The 23,146-nt window shown below is 49.2% G+C and overlaps 1 protein-coding gene across 3 annotated transcripts in view; it reads left to right on the forward strand.

Moving 5' to 3' along the window:
* The window catches only part of CDK18 (cyclin dependent kinase 18), a 182,879-nt gene that overhangs the window by 154,224 nt on the left and 5,509 nt on the right, over positions 1–23,146 (forward strand). For 2 of the 3 annotated variants that reach the window (XM_030561588.1, XM_030561587.1), the window contains 13 exons: positions 4,664–4,809; positions 5,007–5,132; positions 9,808–9,864; positions 11,020–11,134; positions 12,158–12,252; positions 13,260–13,322; positions 15,267–15,390; positions 16,271–16,391; positions 16,836–16,933; positions 17,670–17,775; positions 18,420–18,462; positions 19,436–19,526; positions 20,992–21,069. In XM_030561588.1, coding sequence (XP_030417448.1) covers positions 4,664–4,809; positions 5,007–5,132; positions 9,808–9,864; positions 11,020–11,134; positions 12,158–12,252; positions 13,260–13,322; positions 15,267–15,390; positions 16,271–16,391; positions 16,836–16,933; positions 17,670–17,775; positions 18,420–18,462; positions 19,436–19,526; positions 20,992–21,069 — 1,263 coding nt within the window. The remainder of the gene's footprint in view (positions 1–4,663; positions 4,810–5,006; positions 5,133–9,807; positions 9,865–11,019; positions 11,135–12,157; positions 12,253–13,259; positions 13,323–15,266; positions 15,391–16,270; positions 16,392–16,835; positions 16,934–17,669; positions 17,776–18,419; positions 18,463–19,435; positions 19,527–20,991; positions 21,070–23,146) is intronic. The other variant, XM_030561589.1, reaches the window with a different exon arrangement.

The raw sequence follows: 23,146 nt of genomic DNA on the forward strand, positions 1-23,146 counted from the left end.
TTGGCTGTCCCCAGCTCTGATCAGTGCCCTGCGAATGTAGCTCTCTTGCTGATGCCCAGCAGTGAGCTCATCCACGGCTGTCCAAGTAAATTGAAGTCAGTGCAGTGAATCCACATTAGCAATAGCAGAGGGCTGTTTCTGTGCAGCTCTCGGCTAATGGAAGTGGTGTCTCAGCAGGAAGATGACTGAGGGACGTGCCCTGGGCAGCTGAGCGGAGTGTATTTTGGTCAGGAACTCCCCTGCTGACATTTAGCCTTCTCTTGCTGAGTTATTATGTATGAGTGGACACTGTTACTTTGAGTGTTACATCCTCTGTGGATTCAGCAGTTAGTAGGGTTAATACAGAGGGTCCTGAACTAGAACCCCAGATCTGAACTCCCCCCTGTTCCTTCAAACTTTGGCTACAGTCAGAATAGAAACCTGGATCTAGAGCCTAACTTCTCCTAATGTCGGGTCGTTTGGATCTGGGGTGCTAGTTTGGCCCTTTCTAGTGCTCGGAGCAAGCCACAGATTCAGATCAGGGAAGGGGGTTAGGTAAAGCCCCACTGGGTTTGGGCCCAGCTCTGTTTCTGTGAACTACAGATTGCTAGATGTTAAGGCCAGAAGGGACTGTTTTGATTATCTAGCCTGACCTCCTGCATAATACAAACTAGAGAATTTCACCTGGTAATTCCTGCATCTAGACCAGTAACTTGTGGTTGAAGTAGGGCATCTCTTTTAGCAAGGCATTCAATCTCAATGTAGACTCCAAACGATGGACAATTTACCGTATCCCTTGGTACAGAGAACTCCTTGGCAGGTGAAGCTTCCCTGCCATGCAGCACAAGGGAGAGAGAGAAACACTCTTTACGCTGCAGTAGCAGAGTGGTTGTGGACCTGTTCCATCTGCATTACAAAATGCTTGCCAGGCAAATGCTTTCCAATGACCTCTGTTGACAAGACACTCTCCCTTCAAAGGGCTCTCAGCCTGGAGCAGCCAGCTGCCTTCAGCCTGTGGAGACCCAGGGAGCGGTTCAGTGGAGCCCTGGCCCCTGCAGAAACATTTGTGATTCAGTTCCACTTGGCACCATGCTAGAGGGCCTTGTGGTGACATGCAGCCCCCAGTATCAGTGGCAGCAGCAAGAAGATATTAAAGGGAGTTAAGGCATCTTTGTATGGCAGGACACTTTCCGGACACTCCTAGTTCCCTGGGCTGACAGGGGAGGGATCTTGTGGCTGATACACCATGGCAGTTCATGAGATGTCTCCTTGACTCGTGCTGCAAACAACCAGTGTTGCTCCCAGGGAAGGGAGCAGCTTGCCAGTGCCTGTTCTTGATGTATGGCATTTTCCTAATGCTGTGGTGCTCTGTGCTCTTAGGGGCCATGCACCTTCGTCCCTCCCCACAATACTGACCCTGGTGTTTGTAGCATCAACAATTTATCCTGTGCGGAGGGTAAATTGCAGTGTAATAATAATAATCAGTATCAATGGTGGGCCCAGGCCAAAACCCCAGATCTCAACATGAGGATGTTTAGAATCTGAACTCTAGTGTGAAATTCACTAATAACTCTTAAGGATAACTGTCAGAGGGCAGTAGATCCATGCATAGAAATGCAGAGCTCTTCTGCTGATTCACACTAGCAGCCAAACCAGGTGGGTCCTACTAGCTTCAACCAAGGAATACAAAAATCTTGGAGTGTTTCATAAAGCAGAGGGAACTAGGGAAGGGACAGAGGCCCTGCAAGGAAAAAAAAAAAAAGGAAGGGCTAAACTCAGGAGGAAGTTTAGGCTGAGGGATGTGCTTTGTTCTTAAGAATAAAGGAAACCCCCAAGAAAGCAGGGTAAGCTAGGGACGTGGTAATTTTTTTTTTTTTACAACTGTTGTTGAAACCAACCCTTGAGCCTATTCCAAAGTGATGTAACTAAGCCCCATCCACAAAGGCTGTAACAGTGGCCAAGGCAGCACGTCTGGGCCCCAAGAAATGTTGTCAAGGAGGTTGATCAATGGATCTGTTTAATTGCTTTTATGCTGCCGCCCATCCCTGTAGTATCTGCGCACCTGCCAGGTAAAATCAGTAGCAGTCGTGAAGTCCCTGGTGGCAGCAGTCACCTGTCACCACTTTCTGAGTTATGCTGCCAAAGAACAGTTGGTGCCACTGTTCCTGCCATGTCACATAGACAGGTTAGCAGTATCTTGGGCTCCACTGTGTGAAAGGCTGCAGAGAGGTCCAGCATTGCGAGCATGGGGATCTTACCTCCATGGTCCATGACCACAAGAAGGTAGTCTTCTAGTGCCATCAGATCTGTCTCTGCTGTGCCCTGGCCCCTGATGGGGAGACATCTAGGTTCATGGCTGACATTGCATGCTGTTGGAGTTTGATGATTACTGCTTGCTCAGTTATTTTGCCTAGGAATGGGAGGTGGATGATGGGACGATAGTTGGAGAGATCTTCAGGGCCGTGTGATGGTTTCTTGAGGATTGGGCCAATTATGGCATTTTTCTAGGGGTTTGGGAGGTTTGTCTCTCTGAAGGGGACCCTGACTGTTTCCATTAGTAGTGGGCACAGTTGTTCTTCACTAGCTTTTACCAGCCAGGAGGGACATGGGTGTATTTCACAGGCTGTGGCTGTAATATTTTCTTGGGCTGAAAGAAATGGATCCTTAAATTGCTAGAGAGCCTGGGCTGGGCTGCACTGCTGCTGGAGGAGTTCAAGAACCAGATCAGAAAGGAAGCTGTGTCTGTGAAGCAGGCATTTAAGCCTGAATAGCAATTCCCCCATTTCTGGCCTCTTCGTTCCTGTTGATCTGTTAAAATGCCAAGCTCACTTGCAGCACTTTCTTGCTAAATGTGACAGTCCCTGTGACTGGGACTGGCTTTTGCACCCGTTATTCATGCTGTGAGAAGTTATTGTTAATCGTGAGACAGTAGCACCTAGAGATCCAAACTGAGGTCAGGGACCCATTGTGCTAGGGGCTGTACATGCACGTAGTAAGAGACAGCCCCTGCCCCAAAGATGGTAAACTCCAAATAGACAAAGCCTAGAGGGGATGCAGAGGCCCTGAGAGGGAACTGGTCACACAGCAGGCCTAGGGCAGAGCAGGGAATAGAACCCCTGGTATCTGTCCCATCAACTCTGTCACCTAATGAGCAGACCTTTCTTGCCCTCTCTTCTCCCTCTCTTAGTTTCCTCAGCGACTGAGTTCTGTGTCTCTGACTGGCTTATGTGAAAGGCTGTCTGTGCCAAAGGCAGTCGCCTTGTGTTGTATCCATGCAGTCATCATGGAGGGGCCCGAAGACGTTGTCATGTATCTGCTGACAGTCTTTTGTAAGGGAGTCAAATTTCTTCCACTAATCCTCACAGGAGGGTTTAACTCCTCTTTAAATAGCCAGACTTCATTCAGAAACATCTAATTAGCAGAAGCCTTGTTTTGAATGGCTCTCTTGGAAATAATGCCCCTGCGAATTTGGAGAATCCATCTCACAGGGATTCGGGTGACCTCGTTTAATGTATTACTGAGACAGGGTCTGGGTCCCTGCGCTCCAGAGCTTCCTAGCAACCAGACGTTATTTACAGACCGAGGAGGAATTAAGTGCAAGCCTAAAACTGGAGTCCTGAGGGAGCTTTGTGGCTTATTTTGTTCTGATTTCCTGCTCCTTTCATGGCGCCTGGGACTTGATGATGCTTCAGACTTGTAATCCCAAGAGAAGGGTTATTATTCGGAATCTGTTCAGCCTTCAAGAGAGCTGTTGTGTTTTAGGACCATTTCCCAGGACTACGTAATCTGCTCAGATGTAATGGGTTGGGGCAGGGGAGCTCGTACCTTCCTCTGGAGTCTGCTGGTTTTAAGGTGCAGGAAAGGGTGCTCTGTCTGCCCCCCTTTAATCCCAGAGGCCCTTTGCTCAGAATTGTTCAGGTCCCTGGGAGTGAATAATAATGGTAATGCTGCTTGTGACATGAGCTGAAGCTACTAAGCGCTGGTGAGAGAGAGCCATGCTCATGGTGAAGAGTAGGCCGCATTGAAGCAGGTGATGCTCCTTGTAGGGTGCTAAGTAGTGTTGCCTATCGCATGAAGCACTGGACTGGGACTCAGGAGACCACAGTTCTGTTCCCAGCTCTGCCAGTGGCCTGCTGCAGGCCCTCAGGCAAGTCACTTCATCTCCCAGGGCCTCAGTTCTCATCATCTGTACAATGGGAGTAAAGCACTAGCAGTTAGTACTGAAAGGCTTTCACAGCCTGCCCCTGAGACTGCAGGCTCTGTGGATCAGGGAGCAGTCTTTTCAGTCCATGTGTATACAGGCCTAACACAGTGGAGCCCTGCTCCCTGACAGGCCCCTTAGCACCACCTCAGTCATAACAGCAGAGGCACTATAGGTACTAGAAATCATTAGCACTGATATTCACTTGCAAACACGCATTAACTCCTGCAAGCTCCCCTGGGGCATAGCAGTGTTAGCCCAGTGTTTCAGAAGGGAAACCTGAGCTGCAGAGAGGTGAAGGGACTTGCCCAAGGCCACAGAGGGGGTCAGTGTTAGGGCAGGGATCGGTGTCAAGGAGCCCCCTTGCTCCCCATCCTGTACTCAGACTCAACCATGGTATGTGATTGTCCCATGCATTGATTAATAGTGGCCTTTTGGTGCCATCCAGTTTATCCACTCAGTCTCTGCTTCCTCTCTCAGCAGACCTGGCACAAGGACACCTGCAGATGGGCCACCTTGGCAGGGGTTTCCGGGCAGAGCCAACCTCCGTTTCCCCCTCGGAGGTGGAAGGCCAGTCCCCGACAGCTGTGCGCTACCGAAGGAACAACCAGCGCCGCTTCTCCATGGAGGCAAGTACTGGGCTGGATGAGGAGGAGGTGCATGGAGGAGGAGCTCATGTGGTTCTCATAGATGGGAGGCAATTGTCTAGGGGTGGGGGGCATGGGGAGTGTGTAGGCTGTCAGGCACTGCTCCCTGAATGCCTGTTTAAGGTTCTCAGCTGTGTCGGGTGCTTTAGACACTAACTCTGCGCTGGCCCTGTCTGCAGGATGTCAGCAAGCGGCTCTCCCTGCCCGTGGACATTCGTCTGCCCCCGGAGTTCCTGCAGAAGTTGCAGATGGACAATCCAGAGTTCCCCAAGACCTTCAGCAGGATGTCTCGACGAGCTTCCCTCGTGAGTCCCACAGCTCAGGGGGTCTGGGTCTGGGGGGAATTGTGTCAGGCCCACCATACTATGCACGTATGCCACTGCTCTCAGATGAGGGTTTAAATTCCCAGGCACTCATGTGTGCAAATTCCCATATGAATGCCCATCCATCCACGTTCTCACACATGCACATCTCTGCCTGCCCACATGTACACACTGATGCAAGTAAATCGCTATTTCACACAACCATGAGTGTAAACCATCACGCACTTGTGCCTACACTTTCATAAATCCTCACCATGCACATGCTCGCACCTGTGTGTGCAAATCCCATGTCCATGTGCAGTGCAAATACCCACCTGTCTGCATGCATACTGCTATGGGTACAAATCCCCTGCTGCACATATGCCCGCACCCAGCCATGTAACTCCTGCCCCTCACATTCGGACACTTCCATGTGCCCACACTAAGGTTTGATTCTTTGAAAGAAAGGATGGAACTGAAAATCACTTGACATTTAAGAAGCACCTGCTGGCAGCCGCCGCTCCTAGTTAAAATGCAAACGCCGATAAATAATGAATTACTCTTCGTACTAATTTCGGCATTTCACTTTCTGTATAGCACAGCATCAGCATGCACAACGGTGACACCACAGTGCCTTATTTACGAATATGCCAGCGTGCTTCCTGGGCACCAGAAACAGTCTGTGTTGCCCAGTCACTGGGTCCAAGGCCTTGGCAAGCCTTTGACAGACATCTAGCCCCAAGTGGGAAGAATGGTGTAAGCTGATGTACTGACAGTGCAAGCCGACCTGTGCAGTCTCTTGTGTCTATTGTATAACATATACCTGGGTGAAGCGAGTGTGCCATAAATATTATTAATCCTGTCAATGAATAATGAGTTTTTCTGTAAAACTCTCCACATGGCAGTATGCCGTTCGTAGCCTTTCAGATCATGTCCAGCCTCCCTCACCTTCCAACAGTCACATTATTATCTCCACCAGCTGCGCAAAAGAAACTGATGTAGTTGCTCCTGTGGGAGATGGATTGTTCAGGGGAGTGGTAGTAGTGCTACTGACACTATGGACCTCACAAGTCGCTAGTTCAAATCCATCTCATGTCAGCAGCTAGACTGTAAGTTTCCCTCCTCTCTGTTTTGGTGGCTTGTGTGAAATGAGTGGCTGGGACAGGTGCTGATTGGAAAATGCGGTAGGGGGGAGAGTGATGGCGGAGAGGCCAGAGAGACTGACCTGTGTTCTGTATAGGTTGGTTCCTCCAGGTTCCCACTTGTAAGGGGGGTTGTTTCCCTGCTACAGCCTGTGGAATTCCTGCTCTGTGGATAAATAGTCTCCAGGACTTGCCACCCGTTTAAAATTTACACACCATTTTCCTGTTCAACTCCAATCAGACGACCGTGATGTTATTCTGAAAACACTTGGAAGGTGGTAAGGTGATAGGGAATAGCCAGCATGGATTTGTAAAGAAAAATCGTGTCAAACCAATCTGATAGCTTTCTTTGTTAGGATAACGAGTCTTGTGGATAAGGGAGAAGCGATGGATGTGGTATACCTAGACTTTAGTAAGGCATTTGATACGGTCTCGCATGATATCCTTATCGATAAACTAGGCAAATACAATTTAGGTGGGGCGACTATAAGGTGGGTGCATAACTGGCTGGATAACCGTACTCAGAGAGTAGTTATTAATGGCTCACAATCCTGCTGGAAAGGTATAACAGGTAGGGTTCCGCAGGGGTCTGTTTTGGGACCGGCTCTGTTCAATATCTTCATTAACGACTTAGATGTTGGCATAGAAAGTACGCTTATTAAGTTTGCGGACGATACCAAACTGGGAGGGATTGCAACTGCTTTGGAGGACAGGGTCAAAATTCAAAATGATCTGGACAAATTGGAGAAATGGTCTGAGATAAACCGGATGAAGTTCAATAAAGACAAATGCAAAGTGCTCCACTTAGGAAGGAACAATCAGTTTCACACATACAGAATGGGAAGAGACTGTCTAGGAAGGAGTATGGCAGAAAGAGATCTAGGGGTCATAGTGGACCACAAGCTAAATATGAGTCAGCAGTGTGATACTGTTGCAAAAAAAGCAAACATGATTCTGAGATGCATTAACAGATGTGTTGTAAACAAGACACGAGAAGTCATTCTTTCACTCTACTCTGTGCTGGTTAGGCCTCAACTGGAGTCCAGTTCTGGGCACCGCATTTCAAGAAAGATGTGGAGAAATTGGAGACGGCCCAGAGAAGAGCAACAAGAATGATTAAAGGTCTTGAGAACATGACCTATGAAGGAAGGCTGAAAGAATTGGGTTTGTTTAGTTTGGTTAGTTTGGAAAAGAGAAGACTGAGAGGGGACATGATAGCAGTTTTCAGGTATTTAAAAGGGTGTCATCAGGAGGAGGGAGAAAACTTGTTCACCTTAGCCTCTAATGATAGAACAAGAAGCAATGGGCTTAAACTGCAGCAAGGGAGATTTAGGTTGGACATTAGGAAAAAGTTCCTAACTGTCAGGGTAGTTAAACACTGGAATAAATTGCCTAGTGAGGTTGTGGAATCTCCATCTCTGGAGATATTTAAGAGTAGGTTAGATAAATGTCTATCTGGGATGATCTAGATAATATTTGGTCCTACCATGAGGGCAGGGGACTGGACTCGATGACCACTCGAGGTCCCTTCCAGTCCTAGAGTCTATGAATCTATGAATATGACAAATATTTCTCTGCTGCATGGACGGTGACTGTGCTGTTCCAGAGCTCTCTGTCGAACGACAGCTGTCTCTCTAGCACCGCCTACTGATGGAGAGATGGCATAAGTTGTAACGATGAACAGAGTACTGGGAATCATTAAGAAAGGGATAGGTAATAGGAAAATATCATGTTACCTCTATATAAATCCATGGTATGCCCACATCTTGAATACTGTGTGCAGATGTGGTCACCCCATCTCAAAAAAGATCTATTGGAATTGGAAAAGGTTCAGAAAAGGGCAACAAAAATCATTAGGGGTATGGAATGGCTTCCATATGAGAAGAGATTAATAAGACTGGGACTTTCCAGCTTGGAAAAGAGACAGCTAAGGGGAGATATTATTGAGGTCTATAAAATCATGACTGGTGTAGAGAAAGTAGATAAGGAAGTGTTGTTTACTTCTTCTCATAACACAGGAACTAGGGGTCACCAAATGAAATTAATAGGCAGCAGGTTTAAAACAAATAAAAGGAAGTATTTCTTCACACAACGCTCAGTCAACCTGTGGAACTCCTTGCCAGAAGATGTTCTGAAGGTCAAGACTGTAACAGTGTTAAAAAAAGATAAATTCATGGAGGATAGGTCCATCAATGGCTATTAGCCAGGAATGGTGTCCCTAGCCTCTGTTTGTCAGAAGCTGGGAATGAGTGACAGGGGAGGATCACTTGATGATTACCTGTTCTGTTCATTCCCTCTGGGGCACCTGGCACTGGTCACTGTTGGAAAACAGGATACTGGGTTAAATGGCCTTTTGGTCTGACCCAGTAAGGCCGTTCTTACGTTCTTATTATGGTACATATCAAAAAGTGGAAAGCCACTGCACTTCCCAGAGATAAGAGTTGTTTGTGACTGTCCTGTATGTAAACACATACCAGATGTGTGAGAGAGACATATTAGTTATGTCACAGGAACACCTATCCATGGGATTCTTTCATCGACCTAGCAGTATGTATGTTGGGGCTTAGATTGGCTTAACCACATCGCATGGGGAGCTAAATGTTTCACAGCCCTGAGCAATGTAGTTAGGTCGACTTAATGTTATAGTGTAGACCAGGCCTCAGAGATAGTCCCTGCCCCAAAGTGTTTAAAATCTAAATAGATAAAGGCCGTATCATTTTCCCATTGGGAAACTGAGGCACAGAGCGGTTAACAGCCTTGCTGACGGTCACACAGACAGTCTGTGGTAGGAACTCAAACCAGATCTCCTGAGTCTCCGTCCAGGGCCTTAGCCACAAGACTACCCTTGCCGGGGCTGTGTCTATGATAGTGTCTCTCTCAGTGTTACTTGAAAGAGTGACCATTGCAAACAGGAAATGTCTCTTTCCTGCTTGATTTGAAAAGCACCTGAGATCAAGGAACAGCATTCAACTGAAGATCAACATGTCGGAATTGACTTTTAGCACAAGGAAGGGGCTGTCTACTTGATGTGAGCCCAGGGTAGATGTCTTTGATGAAAAGGGGCATCGTTGCATTTTAAAAAAAAACAACTCGTTTAAATTCAGACTTAACTGCTCAAATGTCAGGAAGATGGGTGAAGGAGGGACAGATGGACAGAATGATAATGGAATCGTAGAGATAGGAGCAGTGGAAGGCAATATTTCAAGCCACAGTCACATTGCAGAAAAAGACACTTAGCGTAGTGATGAAGTTAATAGCTTGTGTCATAGTTCCATGGAGGGAGAAAGCAGGTATCATTTGTTTCCTTTAAGCAACTAGTTTTGGTTTCTCTGTGACTGACTGGCTGGCTGGCTGCTCTCCCCTGCAGATAGCAATAGATGTTGTGTGTCTAGAACTGCTGCATGCGAACACCTGCCTTGATTTATCTGCCCCCAGAGCTCATACTGCCCAGCCTCCTTGATGTGACTTTCAGCCGCGGGGCTAATCTTTCCTAGAGAAGGATGTTTCCTGCTGATGTTTTTCCCTTTTCTTTGCAGTCAGACATTGGATTTGGGAAGCTGGAAACCTATGTTAAATTGGAAAAACTGGGGGAGGTAAGAAGAATGTGAAAGCAACTCAAGGTTGTAGATGAAGTTCAGAGCAGATCCCAAGCTGCGAAGGACAGACCTGGAGCCAGACTTCCTCAGTGTATGGGCAGTTTTGAACCTGGGGGTTTGGTTCTAGCCCAGTGTTAATTATAAGTAACAAGAGGTACTCAAACGTAGCACTTACAGAGTTCTTTTGGGCCCGATCAAAAGACCATTGAAGCTGACAGAAATCTTGAAGTTGACTTACATGGGCTTTGGATCAGGCTTTTTATCTTCAAAGCAATTTACAAACACTCTGTACAATCCCCGCTTCCTTCTGGATAGCTAAGTGTTCTCATTTTACCAGGGCAGAGAGGTTACGTGATTTGCCTAAGGCTACAGAGGGAATTGGTGTAGGAGCTGGAGTAGAACTCAGATGTTCACGTTACCCAGGCTTGTTCTCATGCCAGTAGATCATTCCCACCCTCTCAAACTAAACTCTTACAGGACCATTTTTAAAGAATGGTGCCTAAAATGCACCCACAAAGCCCTTAGTTTTACAGGCAAAAGGTTAACTGGGTGCTTAGATGGCTACTTTAAATGCAGGATTGTCTTTGCCATCTGAGCTCCAGTCTTGAAAAATCTGGCCTTCAAGTTTTAAACCCAAAACTTAGACTTCTCTCCCAAAACTCTGGGTTTACAAAAGGTATTAAATTGTGCAACATAATACTGTATTTACAGAAGGGGAAATTGCCACCTGATCCTCTGAGTTACTGAAATATGACATTGATTCCTATTAATATCTTAATTTATGTAACAATCCCAACCACCTTTTGTTAACAGGGAAGATAGCTGGGTCTGGCAGCATAGGTCTCTCCCACTTGAGTTAAAGGTGCAACTCCATTAGGTGGTAGCACTAGTGGGTTATTATGTTCTATGTGAACCAGCCACTGGAGAGGTATTTAGCCAGTGTATACAACTGCATTGTTACCAATGTCACAAGTGATTGTAAAGTTATCCTGCCCTTGTTTGTCAATCCCTTCCATCCAGTGATAAAATGCTCCCATGGACACTGGTTTGTGGTACATGCAGGGTGTCAGATCCCAGCTCCCCATAGCAGCCCTGTTCCATGCCATCCAAGTGTAAGTTCATGAGCTGCATTTCTCTGTCTCTTTCTCACAGGGCACCTACGCCACTGTCTTCAAGGGGCGCAGCAAGCTAACTGGGAACCTGGTCGCTCTGAAGGAGATCCGTCTGGAGCATGAAGAAGGGGCACCCTGCACAGCTATAAGGGAGGGTACGGGGCAGTAGATACTTTTTGTGCTAAAAGGCATCACACACAGGAATGGACCACAGCTCTGGGACTCATGATTATAAATGGCAGCAATTTATATCTGCTTACCAGATGGCCCTGCCTCAACACAAGGGGCTGGACTTGATGCCTTCTGAAGATCCCTTCTAACCCTATACTTCTATGATTCAAATGAGCCCATAGTTAAGGCTACAGATATTTTTAGTAAAAGTCATGGACAGGTCACAAGCAGTAAACAAAAATTCATGGCCTGTGACCTGTCCATGACTTATACTATACACCCCTGACTAAATCTTGGGCAGGGGGGCCACGGGTGCTCTGGGGGGTGGTGTGGGGGTGCTATGGGTGCTGGGGGATGGCCTGGAACCCCTGCTGGTGCTGGGGGGTCTGGGCAGTGGCATGTGGCCCAGGATCATCGCTGGTGCTGGGAGGGGGGCCCGGGCAGCGGCACACAGCCCAGGACCCCTGCTGGTGCTGGGGCAGGGAGTGTTGGCGGGGCTGGTAGGCTCCCTACCCAACTCCATATTTCCCTGCAACTCCTAGGGAGTGGAATGCCAGGGGGTTCCGTGCACTGCCCCCGCCATGAGCTCCACCTCGGCAGCTCCCATTGGCTGGGAACGGCAGCCAATGGGAACTGTGGGGACGACGTCTTCAAGAGGGGACAGCATGCAGAGCTCCCTGGCCCCTCCACCTACATCAGGAGCTGCTGGGACATGCTGGCTGCTTCCGGGGAGCCCCCCTGACTGTGTGAAAAGGGGAATGATGCCTGCAATAGAAAGTTAGTAGCGAATCAGCTTTGCCTTAGGGCTGGATGGGCAGCTCAGGCTGCCAATCCAAACCCACTCAGTCCTGAAGGACTGACTCTTCCATTTGCAAAACACTGACCCAGTCCATGAGGACCAGATATTGGGACCAACCAGCCCTGCCCGGGCAGGTTGCCACCCCTCATGACAAAGTATATCGACAAAGGACCCTCATGGCTAACGCTGCCTTCTCCTTGCCTTGCAGTTTCCCTGCTGAAGAACCTGAAACATGCAAATATTGTGACCCTCCATGATTTCATCCACACTGACCGCTCCCTCACCCTTGTCTTTGAGTACCTGGTGAGTCCAAGGGCTGCTTGCCTGGGTGTTTGGTCTTGTGCTGGGGCAGTCTGGACACCCAGCCTTTCCCCTGCGGCGGGGCTCATTCCAGCCATGGAAATGGTTCATGGAATGATGAGAAGTGCTGGTTGCAAAAAAAAAAAAAAAAAAAAAAAAAAAGCCAGTGGAATAATCGGGAACAAAATTTGTTTGTTTTTTTCAAAATTCTGAAAATTTCCACACTTTGAGAATTCCCTGATCCGCTTTGTCATAGGTCAAACAAGGGAACATTTCACAGTAATTTAATCAGATATTTCTCTGATTTTTTTACGTTACTATCTGTTTATTTCGGAAGCATTGACAGGTTTATAAATCCTTGTCATGTAAGTAACAGAAACAAAACAATCACCATTACAACAATGAGCTTTTGTTTAAAGAGACATTATACAGGAATATAGACATCAAATCGCTCTGTGTACCAGGGAGTTACCATATTGCAGCCTGAGCATCCTTACAACACCGGCACAATATTAACATTTGATAGCTAGGCCTGGTCTCTTCAATATGTGCAATCAGAGATTTCACTCCATGTTTTTTAATTAACAAAATATTTATTCACTTCTAATAACGATTGTCTGCTCTGAGCTCCTCTGTAACATGGGCCATAGAATTTCACCCAGAGATTGCTGCATCAAGCCTGTTCATTTGTTTGAAATGAATTTTCCTAGCCCTCCATCTCCAACCATTCCCCTGAGCCACTTCAGGGAGGGTTTAGGATTATCATAATGGTTCTTTCTGACCATAACTTCTGTAAATCTGTGAAAAAGGCTTCAGGAAAATCTGTGAAAAAGGCCTGCGTTAAAATTATCTGTGGGATTTAGCCACCCAGCCTTTGTCAAAGCTCACTCACCGTGCTCAGCTTGTGCACCAACAGCTTGACCATCGCCATGTGTTGTCAGTAGCTTACTAGGCACACAGTTATTCATGGTCACTTAGAAGGTTCCTTTGGGACGTGCTTGTCGTTGCAGGACAATGACCTAAAGCAATACCTGGATAACTGCGGGAACCTGATGAACGTGCACAATGTGAAGGTACGAGACCACTATCATCTTGCAGAAGTGATTTACAAACTCTCGGGATGCTCTGTGGTGGCCATGTTGAAGACCCAAGGAACTGACCCAAAGTGCATTGCAGTCATTGGGGACTCAGACATTCACACTCAGATTATTCAGATGATCCCATCCACTGTGCATTATCGGGTACTTTTTAGACACCTCTGAAGTTCCTCATCATTTTCTCTGGCCTGGACTAACATGAATAAATTGGTGTCATCTGCAAACCCTGTTCACCCCCTTTTCTCAATCATTGATAAATAGCTTAACTAGTTTGTATTACCATTCGTGCGAGGGTGATTTCATTTCCTTCCTTGCATCTTATTGCAGGACCTTGTCAACAGTTTTTAGAAAGTTCCCAAGACAGAGACTCCTCCCATTGTCCAGCTCTTAGCATAGTGGGATGTTTGGTGTTAGTCTCGTGGCAAATGAGAAAACTGACTTCTTTAAGAACTGAATGCAGCTACACTGTGGGGATGGGGGCACACTTCATAGCTTCTGGAGACCAAGCTGACTGCACACCCCAAGAGCTCCTTGCATCCCTCCATTCCCCTCTATTTCAGGCCCTCCCTGCAACTACTCCTCAATCTCCCCCCACCCACCGGGAGTTCTGTGTGTCCCCCTCCACCATACCAGAGTTCCCCATTCTTCCCCCCATCCGCGTTATAGACTCTGTCTGCTCCCCTTCCTCACATTCCCACCTCCCCACCACTGTGCTCAGGGCTTTGTGTATCCCCCACCATATCAGGCTCCCCACCCCGGTTTCCCTACTCCCACCAGGAAAGATATGGGCCTCCCATTCCCCCTTCATCACCACCACTGATTTTTGTCTGAGAGAGAAGTTATTCAGGATGTCAGCATATTAGACTGTCTTGGGAGGATGAGCAGGGCTATTGTTATGCTGGACAGCAGTAGCAGGGGCCATCAATTCAGTTTAATCTGTAGACAATTGCAGAGGTGCTTGAAGCTGTGGCTGCGCTAAACACATGGCCGGGGCACTATGCGTCCCACATTTCACCCCTTCTGGTTTTCCGATTTTCCCTAAAATCAGTATGGTTCTGCCCCTGGACGCCTAGAATATTCCCTGAATGTTTGGAATTGATCGGAGGAGGCAGAGGGAAGTTCCAGACAAACACAGAAATACCATCAATAATAATAATTATACCCAGCTCTTATATAGCACTGTTCATCAGTAGCTCTCAAAACGCTTTTCATCCAGTGGCGTGTATGGCCTTTGCATGCTCTGCCAATGAGTAAAAAGAGAGAGAGAATCTAATGCTATGCTGCAAAAAAAAATCTCTGTGGCCGTGAGTCTCAGAGCTTGGGTGTGCAGGCTTGGGCTCATGGGGCTCTTGCTCCAGTGTTAAAAGCAGCCATGTATCGGTTCTGGCTTGGGCTCTGAAGCCTGAGGAGGGGAGCGGCTGAGCCCCAGACTGAGCCAGAACAGCTCCAAGTCTGTCGAGCCAGGCTCTGAGACTCACTGCCATGCAGTGTCAGTGTGTTCTTAGGGTCAGATTTGCACTGACACACTGAAGGCCGGACTGTGTAAAGAGGCACTTGCTATGTAAAGGGGCCTTAAAGTGGACATGAACGTAATTTAGAAGTCAGTGTAATTTGCAGCCACGTTAAGGCCCCTGTATGCTGCCACAGTGGTGTAAAGGAGGCTTAGTGTGTGTGTGAATATGGCCTGTATTCTTGTGCTCCAGGCTGGAGACGCGGCAGCGCTGGCTTTGCACATTGCTCCATCCAGGGGTGGGACCTGCACGTAGTTTGAAATCAGTCCAGAGCTGTCCACTGTGATTTTTATTCCCCGTTATAGGGTCCCGAGCCCACTGCAGGTTCTGCTTGTCCCTACTGTGTGCTGAACAACATGCCAAACCCTGCTCTCCCTCTGCTCTCCCCCCTTCTGCTCCCCTCCCCAAGATCTTCCTGTTCCAGCTGCTCCGCGGCCTGTCCTACTGCCACAAGAGCAAGATCCTGCATCGAGACCTCAAACCACAGAACCTGCTCATCAATGAAAGGGGGGAGCTAAAGCTAGCTGACTTCGGTGAGTGGGGCAGGGAGAGAACAGCGCTGGCCTGGATTGGGCCGGGTTTGGGCTGTGCAGACAAGAGCGGGAATGCAATCCCTGGAGCTGCAGAGCAACATGGGGCATGGGTTCCATGCAGCCCAGGACACAAGCTTGTATGCACTTCTCAAGCTGGTGCTTTAGTCACCTCTGTATGGAAACTGCCTGCTCCACTTAGCAAGGTTTCAGCTTGGTGCCTGTTCCTCTGAAGCACACAAGCTAGGGGCCGGGCTTGCTCTGGGAATGCAGAGGGGCAGGACCTCTGGGGGCAGGGCTTCAGCACCTAACAGCCAGAGCCGCCCAGAGGATTCAGGGGGCCTGGGGCCTTCGGCGGTGGGGGGACCCCGCTGCCAAATTGCCGCCGAAGACCCTGCACTTCAGTGGCAGGTCCCGGGGCAGAAGGATCCCCCACCACGGGTCTTCAGGACACTTCAGTGGCAGGTCCCGGAGCGAAAGGACCCCCTGCCACTGAATTGCAGCCGAAGACCCGGAGCGGAAGAAGCTCCGGGGGCCTGGGCCCCATGAGAGTTTTCAGGGGACCCCAGAGCAAGTGAAGGACCCTGCTCCAGGGGCCTCAAAAAACTCTCGTGGGGGCCCCTGCGGAACCGGGGGTCTGGGGCAAATTGCCCCACTTGCCCCCCCCCCCCGAGGCAGCCCTGCTAACAGCTCCCATTTAAGCACCTAGATGCAGTGGGCCAGATTGTCAGACTGGCAGCTCTAAATCTGTCCCACTGCATTTAGGTGCCTAGACGGGAGCTGAATTCTTTTGCAAACGTGACCATACGGCTTCCTAGGATGAGCGCAGTGCTGCTGCAAAACACAATAGGAGCAGTCTTGCTAACATCCCTTTCATCTCCAGGTCTAGCCAGAGCCAAATCAATCCCCACGAAAACATATTCCAACGAGGTGGTCACTCTGTGGTATCGGCCCCCAGATGTCCTGCTGGGATCTACTGAGTACTCCACACCCATCGATATGTGGTGAGCCGGCATCTGCATGCAGGGCGGGGTGGGACGGCTCATCAGAGTCCGACATTAGATTCCAAACTCTCGGGGGCAGGGGAGTTCATTGTCTCCCATGTGTCTGTACAGCACCGGGCACTCTGCCGCTCAGTTAAATAATGTTAAATAAGAACATTGAGCTGCCGCCTGCTTCGGTTTCTGTGCCGAGTCCTGCATCTCAGAGGGCACAAGCTCTTTGGAGCAGGGGATGGGTCTTATCTGAATACGTGTGGCGCTGTGTGCGTGGTTAGCAGTAATAATAGTATGGTAGCTCTGGGTACTGATTTCTCTTCCAAGGGTACTGGTGGGAGCCTCATCCAAGGGCTGGGACTGGGAAGGAACCAGGCTGCCCTGAACACAGGGCAGGGGTGGACTAGGACGGCTTTCCCATCTCTAATTCCAATGTCTCTGCCGCTCCTTTAGGGGGGTGGGCTGCATACACTATGAAATGGTCACTGGACGGCCCATGTTCCCAGGCTCGACTGTGAAAGAAGAACTCCATTTAATCTTCAGGCTTCTTGGTGAGTTGTCTGCATTCTCCCTTATCTCCACAAGAGGGAGATGGCTGACCGAGCAGAGGGAAAACAGTAACCTTCCTGGTGCTGTGAGGCTGGCCTTTAACTCCCTTTCTGTAAATCTGGTAGGATTTATGAGAGCAGTGGTTCTCAGCCAGGAGTATGCAGAAGTCTTCCAGGGGGTACATCAGTTCATCTAGATATTTGCCAAGTTTTACAACAGGCTACATAAAAAGCACTATGAAGTCAGTACAAACTAACATTTCATGCAGACAATGACTCGTTTATACTGCTCTATATACTATACACTGTAGCGTTAGTACAGTATGTTAAAAATGAGAAAGTCAGCGATGTTTCAGTACTAGTGTGGGGTGACACTTCTGTATTTTTATGTCTGAGTTTGTAAGCAAGTAGTTTTTAAGTGAGGTGAAACTTGCGGTACACAAGACAAATTAGACTGAAAGGGGTACAGTGGTCTGGAAAGGTTGAGAATCACTGTACTAGAGAACCAGATCCTTTCTGTAAGATCTTACACGCTTCTTGTAGAATTTGATAGCAGAGAGAGAATTCTCTATTCAGTTCCAAGGGATGGTTCGAACCACCTATAAAATAGCTATTGTTTTTTACCAGATTCAGATTTCGACAGGGAACTATCCTCTCTAGTGTAATCTAGTGTCGTTACTACCAGCTTTCCAGAGTCCATGCACAGGGTGATGTGTCTAACCCTGCCTTTCTCCCCCAGGCACCCCTACAGAAGTCTCCTGGCCCGGAATCACATCCAACGAGGAATTTAAGGGTTATCATTTCACCCAGTACCAAGCTCAGCCCTTGATAAATCACGCACCCAGGTATCTCCCTGGAGCAGAGACCCACACTTGCACTGTGGTTTCAGGCTGTTCACAAATGGGATACTAGGGCAATGTTGGGGTACGGGCTGGACTGATAGCCCCGGATATTAAGGATCTGCGCCAATCTACAGAACCAGGTGCAGATGAAGCCAGCATCAGGGCAGGCCTCCTCCACTGTGCCCTGCTAATGTGCATACAACTTGCCCAGGAAGGACGCACCTCCAGGGGCTCGCAGATAAGTACTCATCTGCAGGGTTTATTCCGTCCTCCTTTATGCTGAGACTGCTGCCACAGCACAGAGCAAATGTGAAAAATTGGGAGGGGGAGGGGCTAATAGGGTCCTATATAAGACAAAGCCCCAAATATCAGGACGGTCCCGATAATATTGGAATGTCTGGTCATTCTACAAGGGGTGCCAATTAATACTTAGAATCCCACCCACTAGCTGTGCAGGGCAAGGCACTGTCCCCGGTCTGTGTCATGCAGTGATCGATCCTCAGCTGTAGAATAGAATCATAGAATATCAGGGTTGGAAGGGACCTCAAGAGGTCGTCTCATCCAACCCCCTGCTCAAAGCAGGACCAATCTCCAACTAAATCATCCAGGGCCTCTGGGATATGGTCACAATCTCTGTTTTTTCTCAGGCTGGACACAGAAGGAATCGACTTGCTGACGAGCCTCCTCCTGGTAAGTGGCCTGACCATCCAGCCAGATTGCAGGAGGATGTCTTGGGTGGAGGTGCCATCATTCAGAACCCTCCCCCCTGGGGCTCCGGGGGTGCTGCCTTCCTTCCTGGCTTAACATTAGTGCTACCTGCCTTCTCACCGGGGGGTGGAACAGGGAGCCTGGCCAGGTGCAGCTGGGAACACTGCACCCACAGCAACCGATCTGATGCTAACTTGGTGTCTGATCATACTGCTGTTGGGGTCCCCTACAGGCCCTGGATCAGGCCCTCGGTGCCTGGGCAACGGGTTATGGATGCAACTAAGCCATTTCTCTGACCCGAACGCCAAGGTCTCAGTAGAGCTTAATACCAACCCGCTCCCGTTACTCCAACCTGCTGACTGCCCTTAATTCACTCAGAAACTCTCCCCTAAGTGCTGGACCTGCCCTTTTACCTTCTTCTTCTGGTTCATGGCCTCTTTGAGCAAAGCCCTTGTCATTCCCTTCCCTTCGGCTTTTTGAGACCAGCCCACTTGTCCCTGTATTTAAAGTCAGTGGAACTCCCTAACTCTGATCCAGCGTCTCACCTGCTTTTTCTGGTCACTTACCTTTCCTCTGCTGCCAAGTTCCTGGTTCCACTTTCCTGGATTTGCCCAGAAACACAATCCTGCCCTGCAGCTGCTGCCGACCAGAAATGAATGCCATTTCCATCATGGCACTACTCCCCAGTGCCCACGTGGGTGTCCCAGTGTGGGATTTGGATGCCCTACGGAGGGGCCCTGATTGAAATTTGGGGAGCTTGTCTCTGCTTCCACTTCCCTGTCTTCTCCTCTCCCATGGAACCTAACACACACACACACACACACACACTCTTTGTAGTGACACACACAGAGCATAGGTAAACACATGCGCACGTGCACACTGCTTATGTCATCTTTCACGCTCACGCTCAGAGCTTATGTCGACACACACACACCTTTTTTTGTGTTTTTTACAGTATGAAGCCAAACGCCGGATCTCCGCCGAAGAGGCCCTGCGACACCGTTACTTCAGGGCACTGGGGGACCGAGTCCAGCTCCTGCCTGACAGTGAGCACACAGATTATCCTGTTGGGGTGTTCGTGGGCAGGACACAGCACTTCAGGGGCTGCCTGGCCAGTTGTTACATTTCTTACTGATACACTGTGGGAATAACACAGCCTCCCTCCCCATTTCTGAAAAACCCTTGTCTGAATCATGCACCTCTGTGAAGTCCCCTCATCTGTATTAAGGGAGAGGGAGCTAGATTTGGACACGTGGTAGATTTAGAGCACTTTACAAAGGAGGTCAGGATTGTTATCCCCTTTGGAATGATAGGGAAACCAAGGCACAGAGAGAGGAAGTTTCTTGCCCAAGCAGGCCAGTGGCAGAGCCAAGAATAGGACCCAGGTCTCCTAGTTCCAGTCCAGTGCTCTGGCTATACTGCATGCATGGGCACCGGGCCCAGCCAGGCTGTGTGTCTAGGCTCTGCTCCCTCATCCCCTTGAGCTCCACATTCTGGCTCAGTCCTGCACTGGGCAGGCAGGAAGCGTATCTCACCTCAGGGCCCGGTGAAGGTGCTGAGGTGAGCTGGTGAAGAACAAGGTTTCGTCAAAAATGATATTTTTTTGTGTGAAAAAAATCTTGGGTTTGATAGTGTTTTTCATTGTTTGAAAAAGTTTCTAAATGGAAAATTTCAGGTTGGGGAAGAAATTTTGGGGGTATTTTTGAAATTGTTCGTGTTTGCGAGTGTGAGGAAACTGCTCTTTTCCCCCTACAAAAGCAGAGAGAAGGGTTAAGGAGAGTGTTATTTTCAGAGTGGTAGAGACACTTTCAACCCTTTCTGACGATTTTACAACTGGCAAAGGTTGGAAGACAGTCAGAAAGTGGGAGTTTAGCAGGTTTTCTCACACTTTCTTTATTTCTACAATGTTTCCCATGGGAAAACTGTGGTTTCCTTTGGGAAAACTTCAAATGAGCATTTTTCCTGTGAAAATTCCCACAGGAAACATTCCCATTAGCTGCCCAGTCCTAGAGCCGATCAGAAGAGAGAGCACAGGGGCACCCTCCTGCATGAATGAGAAGCTGCTGAGTCAGTCCTGCCCATCCCCTGGTGGTAGGCCTAACAGGCAAAGGCAGAGCCTTATTAACACCCTCTAAGGATTGTGCTTAATTACATGTCTGTTTAGAGAGCCCCATTCCGTGGCTCTGTGCCCATTTAGAAAAAGGGAGTCAGGTACTCAGGTGGCTTGAAGCTGTGGCATAGTAGGGAGGGGAATTGTGGATCCAGGGAACCACAGTGTGGGGGATCTGGGGACTATGGGCACTATGAGGTGGGGAATTCTGGGCCTGTGGGTGCTGTGAGGTTGTGGATCTGGGCATCACAAGATGGAGAATTCATAGGAGCCGCAGAGTGAGCACCATGGGTGAAGTTCTGAGGGTGCATTGGTGTTTGCCTTCCTATGGAAGCTCAGATCACAACTCACCCAGCCAGCCAGGTTAACTCTCAATTTCTTCTCTCTCTCCCGTCACCCAGATGCCTCTGTCTTCTCTCTGAAGGAAATACAGCTTCAAAAGGACCCTGGCTACCGAGGTTCAGCCTTTCAGCAGTCAGGTAGGATGCTGCAGCAGGGCACAGACCCCTAATCTGGGCCCCGTGGGAGGAGAGGCACTCTAGAAATGTGCAGAGCTGGAAGGAGCCATGCTCTCCTGCGGCCCCTTCCATCTGTGGCTCCCAAAGTGCAGAACAAGCACACGTGCAATTAGCTGCACAGCCCCCTAGGAGGTAGATATCATCCTGTCTCTGCTTTACAAATAGGGGAAACTGAGGCACAGAGAGGGAACTTGTCTAAGGTCACACAGTGAACCTGATTCTCTATAGTCTTGCATCATGGGGAGTCATTTACCCCCCGGGTGTAAAACACTGCCAAGTCAGAACCCTGTGCTCTCACCAGTGGTTGTGATTCACACCCACTTCCCTCTAGCATGAACAACAACATGAGGTGCCAGGCAGGGGTGCCCAGGCCCAGTGAGTCTATGGGTGTAGAATTCAAGGGCCCAATCCTCCTCTCGCTTACACCAGTTTTACACCACTGTTGGCTGCAGAGTTACTCCAGATTTACATCAGTGTGAGTGAGAGCTGAATCAGGCCCCAGGTCTCCAGACCCAGTGCTGTGCTTTCCCCACGAGAGCTAGTCCCTCCCATGTGGACGCACTCGTGAGATGACAAGGCTCTGTCTACACTGGAGTGGGAGGTGTGAGTCCCAGCTCGGCTGACATACTTGTGCTGTCCTGATGGAGCTAGCAGGCTAAAAAAACAGTGTGACTGCAGTCACATGGGCAGCAGGAGTGGCTACCAGCTCAGGGTCCAGTCCTTTCTGAAACCCTAGGTGTGTACTGGGGCGGCTAGCCTGTCTCGCTGCCACAGCTACGCTGCAGTTTTTAGCACACTGGCTCCATCACAGCTAGCACAGGTATGTCTGCCTGAGCTGGATATTACATCTTCGGCTTCAGTGTAGACAGACACTAGGAGCAGTAAGGCCAGTGCGGGGAGCCCTGTCTCTCATGCTCTGATTCAACCGATCCTGTCTCCTGCTGGCCTTGGGAGATCCTGGCCTGTCCCGCGCTGGTGTGGTCACACTGACACACACTGCAGTGATAGCATTGGACTGCATCCATGTGCAACACCTCAAGTGCTTGGTATCCTGCCAGCCTTCCCACACTGTCCGGGCAGTGCCATGCAGGTGATGTGTGCGCCACGCTGCTGTGACCTTCTCTTCCAAGCAGCCAGGCAGGTCCCATTGTTTGTTTCTCAGATTAATGTCAGGGAAAAGTCTGTTTGGATTAGTGGGAAATGCCACGAAGCAGCCTCTCCCCATCCCCTTCCCCATGTGCAGGTGAACACACCTCAGAGTCCCCTAGCTGACTGGGAAGAGATTATTAGTGAGGTGAAATGATTGGGCCTAATTATAGTGTCATGACTAAGCATCAGGACTGCTGGGTTCTGTTCTCAGCTCGGCCACTGCCCTGCTGTGTGACCTTTAGGGTGAGTCATGTCCAGTCTGGAGACTTTACTGACCTCCCGTAACAGGGGTGGGTGGGTTCTCAGGCAGGCACTTGGAGTTCCGCAGAAGAAAAGCAATACAGAACCCGCTGAGTGGGCCAGACACAGCTCCCAGTTCGAGCCCCCCAACACCCCACGTTAGAAGATTCAGATCCAGATCTTTGTCGTGGACTGAACCAGAACCCTGGCTCAGGGTGCTCGTGACCTGTGAAGTTTGGATCAAGAATCAAATGTTGTGGTGACCCTGGACCAAACAAACACATCAGATCACAACATCCCTGAGCTTCGGGTGAGTTCGGCTCCAAAGCCTGAAATGCGGGGGCCCTTTTCTCCACCTTGGTGGTATTGACGCATTTGTTAATATTCAGCTGTGTCCAGAAAAGCACAATGGGGCCAGTGGTCCCCTGGCATAAGTCCACTGGTTTGGATGCAGCTATGTCAGGGATCAGTCTCGGCCTGAACCATGCCGCATGGTCTCCAGACTCTGTTTCCTTGGCTTAAAGGTTGTAGCAACTCATAAACTTTTACACGTGACCTGGCCGCTAGAAGAAGACATCGCACCAGACTGTTAGTGGGTTACATCAGCAAGAAGCACCTATGTTCTAGCCTTTCTGATCTCTCTCTCTCT

Source organism: Gopherus evgoodei, chromosome 4, assembly GCF_007399415.2.
Source record: "Gopherus evgoodei ecotype Sinaloan lineage chromosome 4, rGopEvg1_v1.p, whole genome shotgun sequence".
In the NCBI taxonomy this organism is placed as follows: Eukaryota; Metazoa; Chordata; order Testudines; family Testudinidae; genus Gopherus; species Gopherus evgoodei.